General features: G+C 41.9%; 1 protein-coding gene across 1 annotated transcript in view; it reads right to left on the bottom strand.

Moving 5' to 3' along the window:
* The window catches only part of LOC100761616 (protein zyg-11 homolog A), a 35,837-nt gene that overhangs the window by 17,422 nt on the left and 4,237 nt on the right, over window positions 1-14,178 (bottom strand). The window contains exons 3-4 of the mRNA XM_035439726.1: window positions 11,008-11,759; window positions 6,126-6,266 (exon numbers count right to left, since the gene is read on the bottom strand). Of these exons, the coding sequence (XP_035295617.1) occupies window positions 6,126-6,266; window positions 11,008-11,759 (893 nt within the window). The remainder of the gene's footprint in view (window positions 1-6,125; window positions 6,267-11,007; window positions 11,760-14,178) is intronic.

Raw genomic sequence — 14,178 nt, 5'->3', positions numbered from 1 at the left:
GCAGCATTAAATGCCTGGGATAAGGTTTGTGAGCCAGGAGAACGCCTAGAAGCTTATACCAGAATAGAACAGGGACCCACAGAATAGTTCCAGGACTTCTTACAAAGGTTAACTAGGGCAGTAGAATTACAGGTAACAGATCCGGAAACAAGACAATCAATTATATATACAATAGATTATGAAAATGCAAACCCAATATGCAAAAGAATACTTTTGCCATTAAATATCAGATCAGCTCTGCTAGAAGAATGGGTTTTGCATGCAGCCAACAACGAATAGATTGTGCAAGATACTGGAGCTTGGGTAGGAGAAGCCATCTCGAAAGGTTTAAAAAGGCAACAGGAGATTAAAAGTTCTAGAGGTGAGGATGCAAGGGCTTGGGAAGGAGAAGCATCTTACAGAGGTCAACATAGGTACCAAGAAGCCAGAGTTTACCACTACTATGAATCAGAACCTTGGGTAGGAAGAGCCTTCCCCAGGAGACCACGAAGACACCAGGAACCTAGATGTTTCAGCTGTGGTAGAATGGGACATATTAAGAAAAATTGTAGACAAGGGAATTCTAACAATGCCTCATACGGAAGGCCACTGCCTTCTGGATTGTGTAGAAGATGTAGTAAGGGCAGACACTGGACCAATGAATGTAGATCGACCAGGGACATGCAAGGAAACCCGTTAAGGCCGGGAAACCCCAAGGCCTTAAGACGGCCTCCTTAAGACGGCCTCCTCAAGACGGCCCCCACATTGAGAAAGGTCCAGTAGTTCCCAGTAGCAGTGGAAGACAATCTCTCACAGGACGAATAGATAGTTCTTTGCCTACTGTGAAAAATGATACTGCTCTAGATGGTAGTTTGGATAGTGATGAAGAATCAAATGTGAATGGACAAAATGAGAAACGCATATTTTGGCAAACTTCTATTAATGAAAAAAAGGCCTCAGTTGAAAGTGAGAATAATAAAGTTATTACTGGCTTAGTAGACACTGGGGCAGATGTGACTATTATCACCCAAAAGTCCTGGCTTCAGAAATGGCCTCTTAGAGAGGCAAATGTACAATTTTTAGCAATTGGAAATCTATCTAGAGTTCAACAGAGTGTTCACTCAGTGGTCTTCATTGGACCGGAAGGACAGAAAGGGAGACTGAAACCATATGTGGCAGATACAGCTATAAATCTCTGGGGTCGTGGTCTCTTACAGCAATGGAATACTCAGATTAATATTCCTCCAGTGTTGAATACAAATTATGTACAATCTTTAGATTGTAGAAAAGATCTGGTAAGACACTGTGGAAAATGGTTACCAACCATCCAGGCTGTACAGAAACTAGGTACAAATGATAGACATTCAGAGGAGCCAAAGGCCCTGCCATTGAAGTGGCTTACAGATGAACCTGTTTGGGTAGGACAATGGCCTATGACCTCTGAGAAGCTAGAGGCTTTAGAAAGATTAGTTTAGGAACAGCTAGATGCTGGATATATAGAGGAATCTACCAGCCCTTGGAATTCTCCTGTATTTGTTATCAAAAAGAAGTCAGGTAAGTGGAGAATGCTGACAGGCCTGAGAGCCATAAATAAGGTAATTCAACCAATGGGCTCTCTGCAGTCAGGAATGCTGTCACCTTCCTTGATTCCTAAGGGGATGGCCAATCATAGTCATCGATTTGAAAGACTCTTTTTTTCACAATACCATTACAAGAAAATTATAGAGAAAAATTTTCATTTACTGTATCAACTCTTAATAATTCACAGCCAGTTAGGAGATATCAGTAGAGGGCTTTGCCACAAGGAATGCTAAATAGTCCTACTTTGTGTCAGCACTTTGTACAGCAACCTTTGGAAATAATTAGTAAGAAATTTTCACAATCTCTTGTTTATCATTACATGGATGATATTATTTTATCAGATTCTAATAAGGAGACTTTGGAACGTATGTTTGAAATGCTGAAGGAAGTTGTGCCTCACTGGGGGTTACAGATTACCCCAGAAAAGATACAAAGTGGAGATTCTATTAACTATTTAGGTTACAAGACAGACTTACAAAGAATCAGGCCACAGACGGTACAAATTAGGAGAGATCATTATCAAACTCTTAATTCTCTTCAGAAATTATTAGGAGAAATTTCTCAATTACAGACGATTATTGGTGTGGAAGGTCATGACTTAAAGCATTTAAAAATGGCCCTTAAAGGTGATAAGGACCTAAACAGTTTGAGAATATTATCCGCTAAGGTGGAAAAAGAATTACAATGGGTAGGAAACAGAATATTGGATGAGCATGTAGGTCAGATAAACCTTAATTTAGACTGTATTTTGGTTATCTTGCCATCCAGAGAATACTCTTCTGGGATTCTGATGCAGAGGGAAGACACCATATTGGAATGGATATTTCTGCCACATAAACAGAATAAAAAGTTAAAGACATATATAGAAAAGATTTCTGATTTGCTTTTAAAGGGAAAATTAAGACTCTGTCAACTGACTGGAAAAGATCCAGCAGAAATTATAGTACCTTTAACTAATGAGGAAATTTCCTCCTTGTGGAAGGATAATGAATATTGTTTGCTCTTACTGACTTTTTTGGAACGATTAGCAACAATTATCCCAAAACTGACAGAATTAAATTAATTAAAAAAAAGACAGTCTGGATTCTTCCACGTATTGTAAGACAAACTTCCATTTCTGGAGTTCCTACTTTCTACACTGATGCCAACAAATCAGGTAAGGGTGGTTATAAAGCAGTTGAGGTAAGCAAAGTAGTCCAAAGTCCATATACATCTGTACAGAAGGCAGAATTATATGCAATTCTCATGGTACTTATGGATTTTACAGAGCCTCTTAATATAGTTACTGATTCTCAATATGCAGAGTCCTATTACACATTGAGACTGAAGAATTCGTTCCTGATATAGAATTAACTTCACTGTTTATACAATTACAGGAAACAATCAGAACAGAAGTAATCCTCTATACATTACACATATCAGATCCCATACGGGTCTGCCAGGCCCACTAGCACAAGGCAATGATGAAATTGACGTTTATTAATTGGAAGTGTTCTAGAAGCCTCAGAATTTCATAAGAAACATCATGTAAATAGCAAAGTTTTGAAAAAGGGACTTCTCTATCACTTGGCAACAAGCCAAGGAGATAGCGAGAAACTGTCCTACTTGTTCCTTTTATAATCAAACTCCATTTCCAGCAGGTTGTAATCCTAAGGGCATTCGGAGAAATGAGGTTTGGCAGATGATGTCTTTCACTTTGCAGAATTTGGAAAATTGAAATATGTGCATCATACTATAGACACATTCTCAGGGTTCCAATGGGCTACTGCTCTTAACTCTGAAAAAGCTGATTCTGTTATTACACACCTGTTAGAGGTGATGGCAGTTATGGGTATACCTGCACAAATAAAAACTGACAATGCTCCAGCATATGTCTCCACAAAATTGGAACAGTTTTGCAAATATTTTAACATAAAGCATGTCACTGGTATACCACACAATCCTACGGGACAAGCAGTGGTTGAGAGATCTAATAGAACAGTTAAGGAGATGCTCCATAGACAGGCTGGGAAGACTAAATCCCCCAAACATAGGTTGCATAATGCTTTATTAACACTAAACTTTCTTGATGCCAATGAGAAAGGACAAACAGCTGCAGAAAGACACTGGACTACGGAAAAAACTGCTGAACTGAATCAGCCGGTATACTTCAAAGATGTACTAACTTCTGTATGGAAACCAGGACATGTGTTACAATGGGGTCGGGGTTTTGCATTGGTTTCCACGGGAGAAGGAAAAACTTTGGATACCATCAAAGTTGATCAAGATTCAAGTGGAAAAGGAAAAACCTCTCGTTGAGGACAAATGACAGGTATTCTACTAAGGTATATCTCATAAACTAAATAGAAAACTTCCCAAAGGAAAGGGAAGTGTTATGCTTTTATCTTCACAGGAAAACTCATTTCCAGAAGTCAAAGGACACTGCATGGGTAGACACTTAAGAAGAGAAGGTAGCTATAACCAAACAAAAGGAATGTGTCATATGGTAAACTTTATAGCTGTCTCTTAGAGAACTCTACTTCTCTTTATTTCCTAGTCCCTATTCAATTAAACCAATGCTGGATTTAGAGGTGAATTTGGCTTTCCTCCTCTAAAGTCCAAGCATGTTGTTTAACTAAACTTTAGATATTCTGTATTGTATCAAGAAGCCAATTGATGTAATACAGAATAAGAGAAAAGTTGGGGACTGTCTTTGTCTTTTCTTGGCTCTTTCTTTCGAGGTGTACACCCTCTCATAATTGTTATTCTCCCATGGTTACCTTTTCTTTCTTTCTCTTTTCTTTTTCTTTTTTTTTTTTTGAGACAGGGTTTCTCTGTGTAGCTTGAGCCTATCCTGGCACTTGCTCTGGAGACCAGGCTGGCCTGGAACTCATAGAGATCTGCCTGCCTCTGCCTCCTGAGTGCTGGGATTAAAGGCGTGCGCCACCAATGCCCGGCATGGTTGCCTTTTCTAGTATGCATACTTACACAAGCAAACATTTCTCCACCAACATTTATGTTTGAGTCCCACATAGCCAATGAAGACCTTCCTGACAGCAATCCCTGGACGCCCTGGAAAGAAATTGGGCCATACCTCCTCGACTGCACTGGATCCAACTTACTCTGTTTCAACTGAAACTCCAACCAGAGCTTCGGTTTAATCAACTTTAATCAAGCTGAAGATTTCAAGTGAGATCTTCAATCAAGGGAATCCCATCTAACATGGACTGGATACAATCCATTCAAGACTTTCACTATACTATAACATGTTGTTCCTACAGGACCCAACGAGGCTATTGCCATCCCATTTCAGCAGTAAATAACTTGGAGGATGCTATATCCCCATTCCCCCATTGTTGTCACTTAGGATAGTGTATATCTAGTTAGGGATAGCTTCCTATTGTTTATGGTTGGTATTGGAAGGAGGTGTTCAGGCTTGAACACCTCTTTCAGATGACTTTAGGGTTTAGTTAAAATACATAGTTAGGATGTGACACAAGCAGATTGTTGTATCTTCTTTTATTTCACCTTTATTATTGTTAATTTTGGATACTTTACACTGTTAAGTTTTAATCCTCTTTTAGACTAAAAGGAGAATTGTAGGGGACACTGCAGCCACGCCTGTGAGGGCGTGGTCAGGGTGACATAGGGAAGGTTTAAGAGTGAGGGGAGCTCATGTGGCCACCCCTTTCTTCTGTTTCATCTTCGGCTTGCTGTACTTACTGCTGCCCCCACCTGCTGGCTAGGTCGCTCTGTAAGTAAGGCTTTTCCCTAATAAATTCCCTTGTATTTTTACCTGGCTCCATATTGGTAATTCCACAATAGGTGTGTACCACTATTCCAGGCAACAATTCATTTCGTTTTGTTCTGTTCTTGCTTTCTTTCAGAAAATCTGAATATAGGACAAGTGACATATAGCCCAGTTAGTAGAACACTTGTCTAGCATGCACAAAGTACTGGGTTCAAAGCCCAGCATGGCAAAACCAGGCATGCATACACCTGTAAAGCTGGCACTCTTCTGCAATCTTAGCACTCAATCAGAAGAAAATCAGAAAACCAAGGTTGCAACTGGGAGTGTAGCTTAGCAGTGTTTCCTAGCACACATGAGGTGTCCTCAATCCCCCACATTACATAAACTGGGCACAATGGCACATGCCTGTAATTCTAGCTCCTAGGAGGTAGATGTAAGAGGTTCGGTGGTTCAAGATCATCCTCAGCAACATGAGGTTAAGCCCAACCTGGATATGTGAGACTCACAAAAGGAAAAGAATGAAGAAAATCAGATACTAGTTTTAAAACTAAACAAATAAACACATAGAAAATGTCTAGAGTAAAGTGAATTCAATTCCTACAAATAGATCCATAACTTCAATTTTGTATGTTAAAAAGATAATACAATCTATTATCTTCCTGTAGTGTTCAATAAACAACCCCCCCATGTAGATTAGGCTGGCCTGGAATTCACTTTGATCTGCCTTCAGCCTCCTCTAGAATGCTGGAACTAAAGGTATGCATGCACTGCCATGCTTGCTAGTAAACAACTTTCAATAGACCAAGCAAGAAATGACAAAATGTTTCTGCTGTACCTTTAGAGTTGCAGGCAGGGTGACTTGCAGTGAAAGCGTCTCTGTGAAGAGCCTGTAGAGAGCTTCCTTCACAAAGCAAGACCTGTTCCTGTACTGGCTCAGTGCTTCCGAAATCTGGCTCATGTTGGCTCCTCCAGCAACCTGAAAAACATGGAGTCACAGAAGGCTTCACCTCCTCATACAAGCATTTGGGTTCTGCCAGCTTTAAAGCAATAGCAGGTAGTTTACAAAGTTGCTCCCATTTAGTTAGAATTCTAACAGGATCTTCCTCATCCTCCACTGCAGCTCGGTATCATAACAAAGCAAGTTGGTGGTGGTATCAGAATCACAAACTTCTCCCTAAACTATAGTCCAGTTATACCTGGAATCCCAACACTCAGGAGGCAGAGACAAGAGAATTCTTAAATTTGAGACCCTATCTGAATCAAGGACTGGGAGAAAAACAGAAACCACAAAACCTCAATTGGCTGTGATCTGGATATTTGCCTTGGTGTAGACTACTTGCCTAGCAAGTGTGAAGCCCACAGTACATTTCCTAGTGCAAACAACAAACAAGCCACACAGGAATGTGCAAAATTCCAACACTCAACAATCATGATGGAGGCCTATCCGAATGTTAAGTACTCACACAGGAAAAACATCCGGTCAAGGCAGGAAGGCACAGGAAAAGGAACTCACTTGTCCTTGTTGCTAACCCCCCCTTCTCATATGTCATAACTCTTCCTTGCTATCTCAGGATGATGTGTTAAACAGCCCATTTCAATTGGCCTAAAGGTATCAGAGGTCTCCTGATTTTCAATCATACCTTCTATTATACCCTCTCCTTTAGCCACTCTCCAAAACATAAGGAAAAAGAAAGAAAAAAACACTAGACATGACCAAATTCCTGGGTAGTAAAGATCAAGTAAAAAACAAACAAATAACAACAACAACAAAAATCCAGGAACAAAGAAAAGGATCTTACAAAATGAAAAGAAACTTGAAAACATCCATCCTGCCTCACCACTCACACCATCAAACTGACAAGAAAGTGCTTTTGTTTTGTTGAGACAGGGTCTTACCCCAAATTTTCAATCCACCTGCCTCTGCCTCTGCCTCACCAGCCCTGGAATTACAGGGGTGTGCCCACCTAGGGAAGTGCTTTTGTAAAAAGAACTGACAAAAAGTGAAAAGATTCAAACCAACTCCATAGCAATCAGAAGGAATGAGGAAAAATGCAAAACTACATTTCAGCTGAGAACAATTCTTCCAATAAACCAGGCACAAAACTTGGAGCCTCAGTATGCACTTTGGTATATGAAAGACAAAAACGTGAATAACGAAGAGGTGAGGAAGGGAGTAAGGTTTAAAAAAACTGAGGCAAAGAAAGGTTCATTAAACTCATCTGCTACCTGAGTTCAACCCCTGGAATTCACATAAAGGACAGTTGACTCCAGTTATCCTTTGTCCTCCACCTATGCTTTCCCCCCTCCTTCGAGTGCGTGAGAATGCGCGCGCGCGCGCACACACACACACACACACACACACACACACACACACACACACACACAGTAATAATAGTGATAATGGGGCCGGGCGTTGATGGCACACGCCTTTAATCCCAGCACTCGGGAGGCAGAGGCAGGCGGATCTCTGTGAGTTCGAGGCCAGCCTGGTCTCCAGAGCGAGTGCCAGGACAGGCTCCAAAGCTACACAGAGAAACCCTGTCTTGAAAAACCAAAAAAAAAAAAAAAATAGTGATTATGGATGGGGCTGATTTGATGGCTAAGAGAGTAAACATACTTGCTGCCAAGCCAAGCCTGGTGACCTGAGTTTTCTGGGAGAGAATCAACTCCTGAAAGTTGTCCTCTGATCTCCAACGCATGGACCGACACACACACTCTCATGCAACTGTGTATGTGGACAAGTAAGTGCATTTTTTTAAAGTCAGGCATGGTGGTACAAACCTTTAATCCTAGCACTTGGGGGGACAGAAGCAAGTGGATCTCTGTGAGGACAGCTTGATCTACATAGCAAGTTCCAGGCCAACCAGAGATTATAATAAGATACTGTCTCAAAATAAAACATTTTAAAATGGTAATAAAATGAATAAATGTAAGTTTGAGAGATGGCTCAGTGGTTTAGAGTACTTGTTCTTGCAGAAGCCCTGGGTTTGATTCCTAGTTCCCACGTGGTGGCTCACGTCCATCTGTAACCCTAGTTCCAAGGGATCTAACACCTTCTGATTTCATCCAGCCCCAGGCACACAAGTGGTACATATACACACACAAAACAAAACACTCATACACATAAAAACTTCAAAGAAAAATTAAAATAAAAAACTTAAGCTGGGCAGTGATGATACATGCCATTAATCCCAGCAGTGGGGAGACAGAGGCAGGCTGATCTCTGAGTTTGAGGCCAGCATGATCTACAGAGTAGGTCCCAGGACAGCCAGGACAACACATAGAAACCCGGTCTCAAAACTCCTCCCTGCAAAAAATTAATGACAATATAAGCCAAATACATCAGTGATATTGAGGAATACATAGGCACTTACTCACAAAAGGATTTGTGGAAGGGGTATACAAGTATACCTGTGTGTGTACATGTGGAGGCCAGAGATGGTACTGAGTGTCTTCCTCTGTCACCCTCCACCTTATTTTTTGAAACTAGAGGATTTCTAAATGGTCCATAGGGAAACATTTTTTTAAAAAAATCCATGCTGAAAAGATGGCTCAGGTTAAAAGTTCATACTACTTTTACAAAGAAGGAGAGTTCAGTTCCCAGCATGCACAGCAAGCAGCCCCTGCCTGTGCCTCCAGCTATAGGGAATCCAACAACCTCTTCTGGATCCCACAGGTAATGCAGTCACATTGGCATTCCCCATACACATATGAATAAATTAAAAATAAAAATAAATTTAAAAAAACTATGCAATATACAAGAATAGTATCTATGACAGTGATTTTCAAAACAGAAATAGAGTATGTTCATCTAATACCAGAAAAAGTACGCACACTCTGGCTGTTTACAACTCAGTGGCTAAGAGTACTTGCTGTTCTTGCTGAGGGCCCACGCCTTGCCTGTATGGTGGTCCACCTCTGCCTGTAACTCCAGTTCCAGAGGTTATTGAAGGGGACAACCAAACCACGCCTGCTCGGGGCTGGCTACAGGTGTGCCTGACCATAGGGCGTGGTTAGGGTGACATGAGGAAGGTTTAAGAGTGAGGGGCACAAACATGGGAGCCTCTTCTTCCCTTTCTTATTCGGCTTGTGCTACTTACCTCATTTCCTGCCAGCTGGCAAGGCTGCTCTGAGTAAGTAGGGTACTCCCTAATACATATCCTAATTTCTATACCTGACTCCATATTGGTAATTCACCTTTAAGATATGATGCCCTCTTGTGGCCTCCATGCCTACTGCAAAAATGTGGTGTATATACATACACTAGGCACACGTGCACCACACCCACACCTACACCCACAGAGGCAGGTTTTTTCCAGACAGGGTTTCTCTGTGTAGCTTTGGAGCCTATCCTAATAGTTGCTCTGGAGAACAACCTAGCCTTGAACTCAGAGATCTGCCTGCCTCTGCCTCCCGAGTGCTGGGATTAAAGGCGTGTGCCACCGACACCCGGATTCTCTTTCTTTTTTTAATGTGCTGGGGTTTTGGGGGGGGGGTATTTGTTTGTTTGTTTGTTTGTTTTGAGACAGGGTTTCTCTATGTATCCCTAGCTGTCTTGGAGCTCTTTATACCAGACTGGTCTTGAACTCACAAGGGATCTATCTACCTGCCTCTGCCTCCCTAAATGCTCCTTAAAAAATTATTTTTCAGGGGTCTGGAGAGATGGTTCAATAATTAAAGTACTAGCTGAGCCTGATAGTAGTAATGCACACCTTTAATTCCAACACTCAGGGACAAAAAGGTAGGCAGATCTCTAGAGTATGTGGCCAGCCTGCCTGGTCTACAGAATTCCGGGACAACACACACACACACACACACACACACACACACACACACACACACACACACACACACACACACCAATCATACACATAAAATAGTCTTTAACACAGACACTTGGATCTGAGTCCCAGCTCTACCATTTAATAGTTCCATAACTGTGGGAGCTTCCCTTTCCTCATCTGTGAAATGGGAGGATTAAAGGGAGGTAACTCCAGAACATGGATTTTGCATGGGAAAAAATAGTTATCGTTATCAAGCTGGACATGGAGGTGAAAACAGTTTCTGTGTGTTTGGGGGGTGAGGCACATGTTTGCAACGATGTATGTAGGTGTGTTCACCCCAGACAGCAGGTGTGAAGGCCACAGGCCTTCATGGAAGGATACTTCCTCACTAACTTCTCTACTATTGTTAATCGTACTCATATTTTGAGACAAGTTTCTACTGAACCTGGAGCACACCAATTGACTACCTTGGCTGTCTGGTGTGCTCTTGGGATCAGCCTACCTCTGCTCCCAGGGCAGACATTACAAACACTGTTACAACCACTCCTCCCCACTTTTAAAATAGGGATGTTGAAGATCTGAACTCTGATGCTCATACTTTCCCAGAAAACACTTTACCCACTCAGCCATCGCCACAGTCCCACAACTTGTTAGACAAACGATGATAGTTAAGAAAGGCTGGTGGTGGTGGCAGCTCAGGCCTTTAATCATAGCACTTGGGAGGCAAAGGCAGGTATATCTCTATGAGTTGAAGGCTGGCCTGATTTACATAGTGAGTTCCATGACAGCCAGAGTCATGTTGAGAGACCCTGTCTCAAAACAAAAACTAAAATAGGGACTCTGTATAAGTAACCCATACCTAATATGGATTCTAATATTCAGGAACATATAATGTTCTGAACAAATAAAACAAAAATGTATGTTAGAACAAACCTTCAAGCCTTGCTTTTCCATAAAGAAATTAGAATAACCAGCATCCGTAGACAAGAGTCCCACAAATCGCATCTCAGGCCGCTGCTGTACGAAGGACTCCACAACTTCATCAGTGATGCCAGTGCCCCCAGAAATATCCAGGGATATAAGGTTGGGCAGTATGTCCTTCTGCTGTAACAGATGTAAAGCCAGGTCTGATCTGAGCTGCCTGTGATCAGAAATATCAAGGTGAAGCAGGCAATTCAGTTGTCTGAAGACTGCAAGAATCTGTGGGTTGGTCATGGTCAGGCACTTCAGGTAATGCATTGTGAGAGATTTGAGCCGGTCCTTACAGGTGAGGAGTGCAGAGATATTAGTGACCAGAGTATTGGAGATATCCAAGCTTTCCAGCTTTGGTAACTGAGAAACACTCACTAGGTCTTCACTCCAAAAGGACACATTGGCAACGCTTAAAGTGTGCAGACCAGTGAACTGACCCAAGGCCTGTAGTCTCGAGTTTTGAGGGACACTAGTTGAGTCTAACCGAAGACACTGAAGATTTTTCTGGATCCAGGCACTGCGTCTGAGAGCATAGATGATATCTGAGGCTAGAAGCTCAGAATCCACTGAGGTGGCATCCACTTCAACAAGCTTGTGATGGCAGAAGGCTTTTGTGAAGGCCGATGGTGAGAGTTTAGCTCTTTGGATATTTATCAGCTTCAGGTTTGTTTGCTTGCCTTGGAAAATGCTTACTGTCCTGTCAGTTATCTTACCTGTAAGAAAAGCAGAGCTGCTTACATTGACAACAAAATCCCATGCCTTTTCTGGCTGTGAAGTAGCAGTGAATGAGGAAGACAGATGCTACTAAAATTTCTAACCACACCTGGCAATGGTGGCGCATGCCTTTAATCCCAGTACTTGAGAGGCAGAGGCAGGTGGATCTCTGTGAGTTCAAGGCCAGCCTGGTCTAACAGAGCAAGTTCCATAGCTACTGAGAAACCCTGTTTTGAAAAAAAAAATTCTGACCACATTTACTGCTGCTTACACTGTACCAGACATTATTCTGTAACTATTCTCCAGGCTTACCTCCTTTATTTTTGGCACTAACACTAGGTGGGGATTGTTAATACTGTTAGATGAGGAAACTGAAAGAGTTTAACTTGCCAAAGGTCAACTTATGGAAGGTTGTAATTTGGAGCTCAGGTTTATCTACACCAACCTTGCTCACAGAAAAAAAACAAAAACAAAAACAAAAAAAACCATAAAATTCAATAGGGGATGAACAATAAGCAAATAACCCTATTATAATCACTTTGGGGCAGGGAGGAGTGGGGCATTCAAGACAGGGTCTCACTATGTAGCTCTGCCTCTGCCTCCCCAGTGCTAGGATTAAAGACATGAGCCACGCCGGGCAGTGATGGTCCACCCGTTAATCCCAACATTCGGGAGGCAGGGGCAAATGGATCTCTGTGAGTTCGAGACCAGCCTGGTCTACAAGAGCTAGTTCCAGGCCAGCCTCCAAAGTCACAGAAAAGCCCTGTCTCAAAAAACAAAAACAACAACAAAAAAAGCTTTTTCTATTATGATCGCTTTAAATCAAAATACAGGATAACTTAACAAGCCACTTACTTATCCCTGTTTTCTTTTTCCAACTTAAAAAAAAATTTACATTGCTTTATTGTATGTGTATGAGTGTTTTGCCCAAATGTGTCTATGTCCATTATATGTGTGCCTGGTGCCCACAGGTCAGAAGAGGGCATCCAATCCCCTGGAATTGATGTTACAGATAGTTGTGAGCCACCATGTGGGTACTGGGAACCTCTGCAAGAGCAACTAGTGTTCTTAACTCCTGAGCCATCCCTGCAACCTTGGAAGATTTTATTTTCTTCATCTACAAAACGAACAGGCTGTACTAGACTCTGTGTTGTAAAGATTTACAAAGCACTGTCTATATAGAAGAGTCTATGCTAAGTAATGGGCATATCAGACACCTGTAGCCCCAAAGGAACTCAATCTAGGCGGGCATACCAGTAGATAATTAAAACACTTAACTTGTACTCACAGCAGTAACCCATGATGGATAAAACTGGGACTGGTGAGAGTAATGTGCTTAAGGGAAGGTTGTGTATGTGTGTTTTAGATGGGGAAGCATTCTGTAGCCCAGATACCACTCTTAGATTTTTTTTTTTAAAGAAAGACACAGCTGGGGACCACTGAGAAGGCTCAGTGGGTAAAAGGTGCTTGCTGCAAAGCCTGAGGACTGGAGTTCAATTCCAAGGACCCGTGTATTGAAAAAAACAAGAAGACAACTCACAGATTTTAGTTCTTTCCTTCCACCATGTAGGTCCCAGGTCTAGAACTTGGGCCATCAGGCTTAATGACCAGTGAGTGCCCTTACACTTAGCCTTCTTGCTGCTCTCTCCTTTGTTTTTGCTGTTGTCCTTGCCCCCACCCCCAGTCAGAATGTCCTAGAGCCCAGGGTGGCCTCAGACTCTTATGAAGATGACTGATATTCTGATCCTCCTGCCTCCTGTTCTCACTGGATTTACAAGCATGTACCATTGAGTCTGGGCTCTTTTCTTGTGTCGTGCAACTCACTAGACATGTTTTCCACCACTGAGCTACATCTTCAGCCTCAAAGAAACTTAAAAGGCTCTCACACATCCCATAATGTAGAGAATAATGGATGAGGATGCAACAGAACGTTGGAAGCCGGAAACAGGTAGATAAATGACAATGACTTCATTTTCTTTACCTATTATTAGGCCAGCAGCAAGAATAGCTTAGAAAGCTTAGATCATCCTGTAAATTAAGATAATCAAAGTAAGAACTATAAATAAAGGTATTTTTCAAATAATAAAGCACTGAGGTTCCTGAGGCTCCCAATATATTATAGGCTATTGTCACTGTTGTTAGATGCCCTCTAGAATTAGAGGGTAACTAAGACCCTACTGTTGAAGATGCCATGTACATTGATTGTATGAGTAATCAAGTAATCAAGCTGGAACTGAGTTGAAAGCTTCCCTTCCTTGCTGGCCAGACCTTACATAGTGCTGAAAGATGCTAAGTAGGCTGTCAGGGGAGAACCGTCCAAGTCTTACTCAAATGTGGACTACACTACTGAGGTGCCAGGCAAGACCTGGCCACTGGTGCAATAGTGGCAAGTCTGTAATAGGAATAACCAACTGTTCT

Source organism: Cricetulus griseus, chromosome 2, assembly GCF_003668045.3.
Source record: "Cricetulus griseus strain 17A/GY chromosome 2, alternate assembly CriGri-PICRH-1.0, whole genome shotgun sequence".
In the NCBI taxonomy this organism is placed as follows: domain Eukaryota; kingdom Metazoa; phylum Chordata; class Mammalia; order Rodentia; family Cricetidae; genus Cricetulus; species Cricetulus griseus.
Note: the sequence above shows the minus strand (reverse complement) of the source record. Positions and strands in the feature narration are given on the sequence as shown.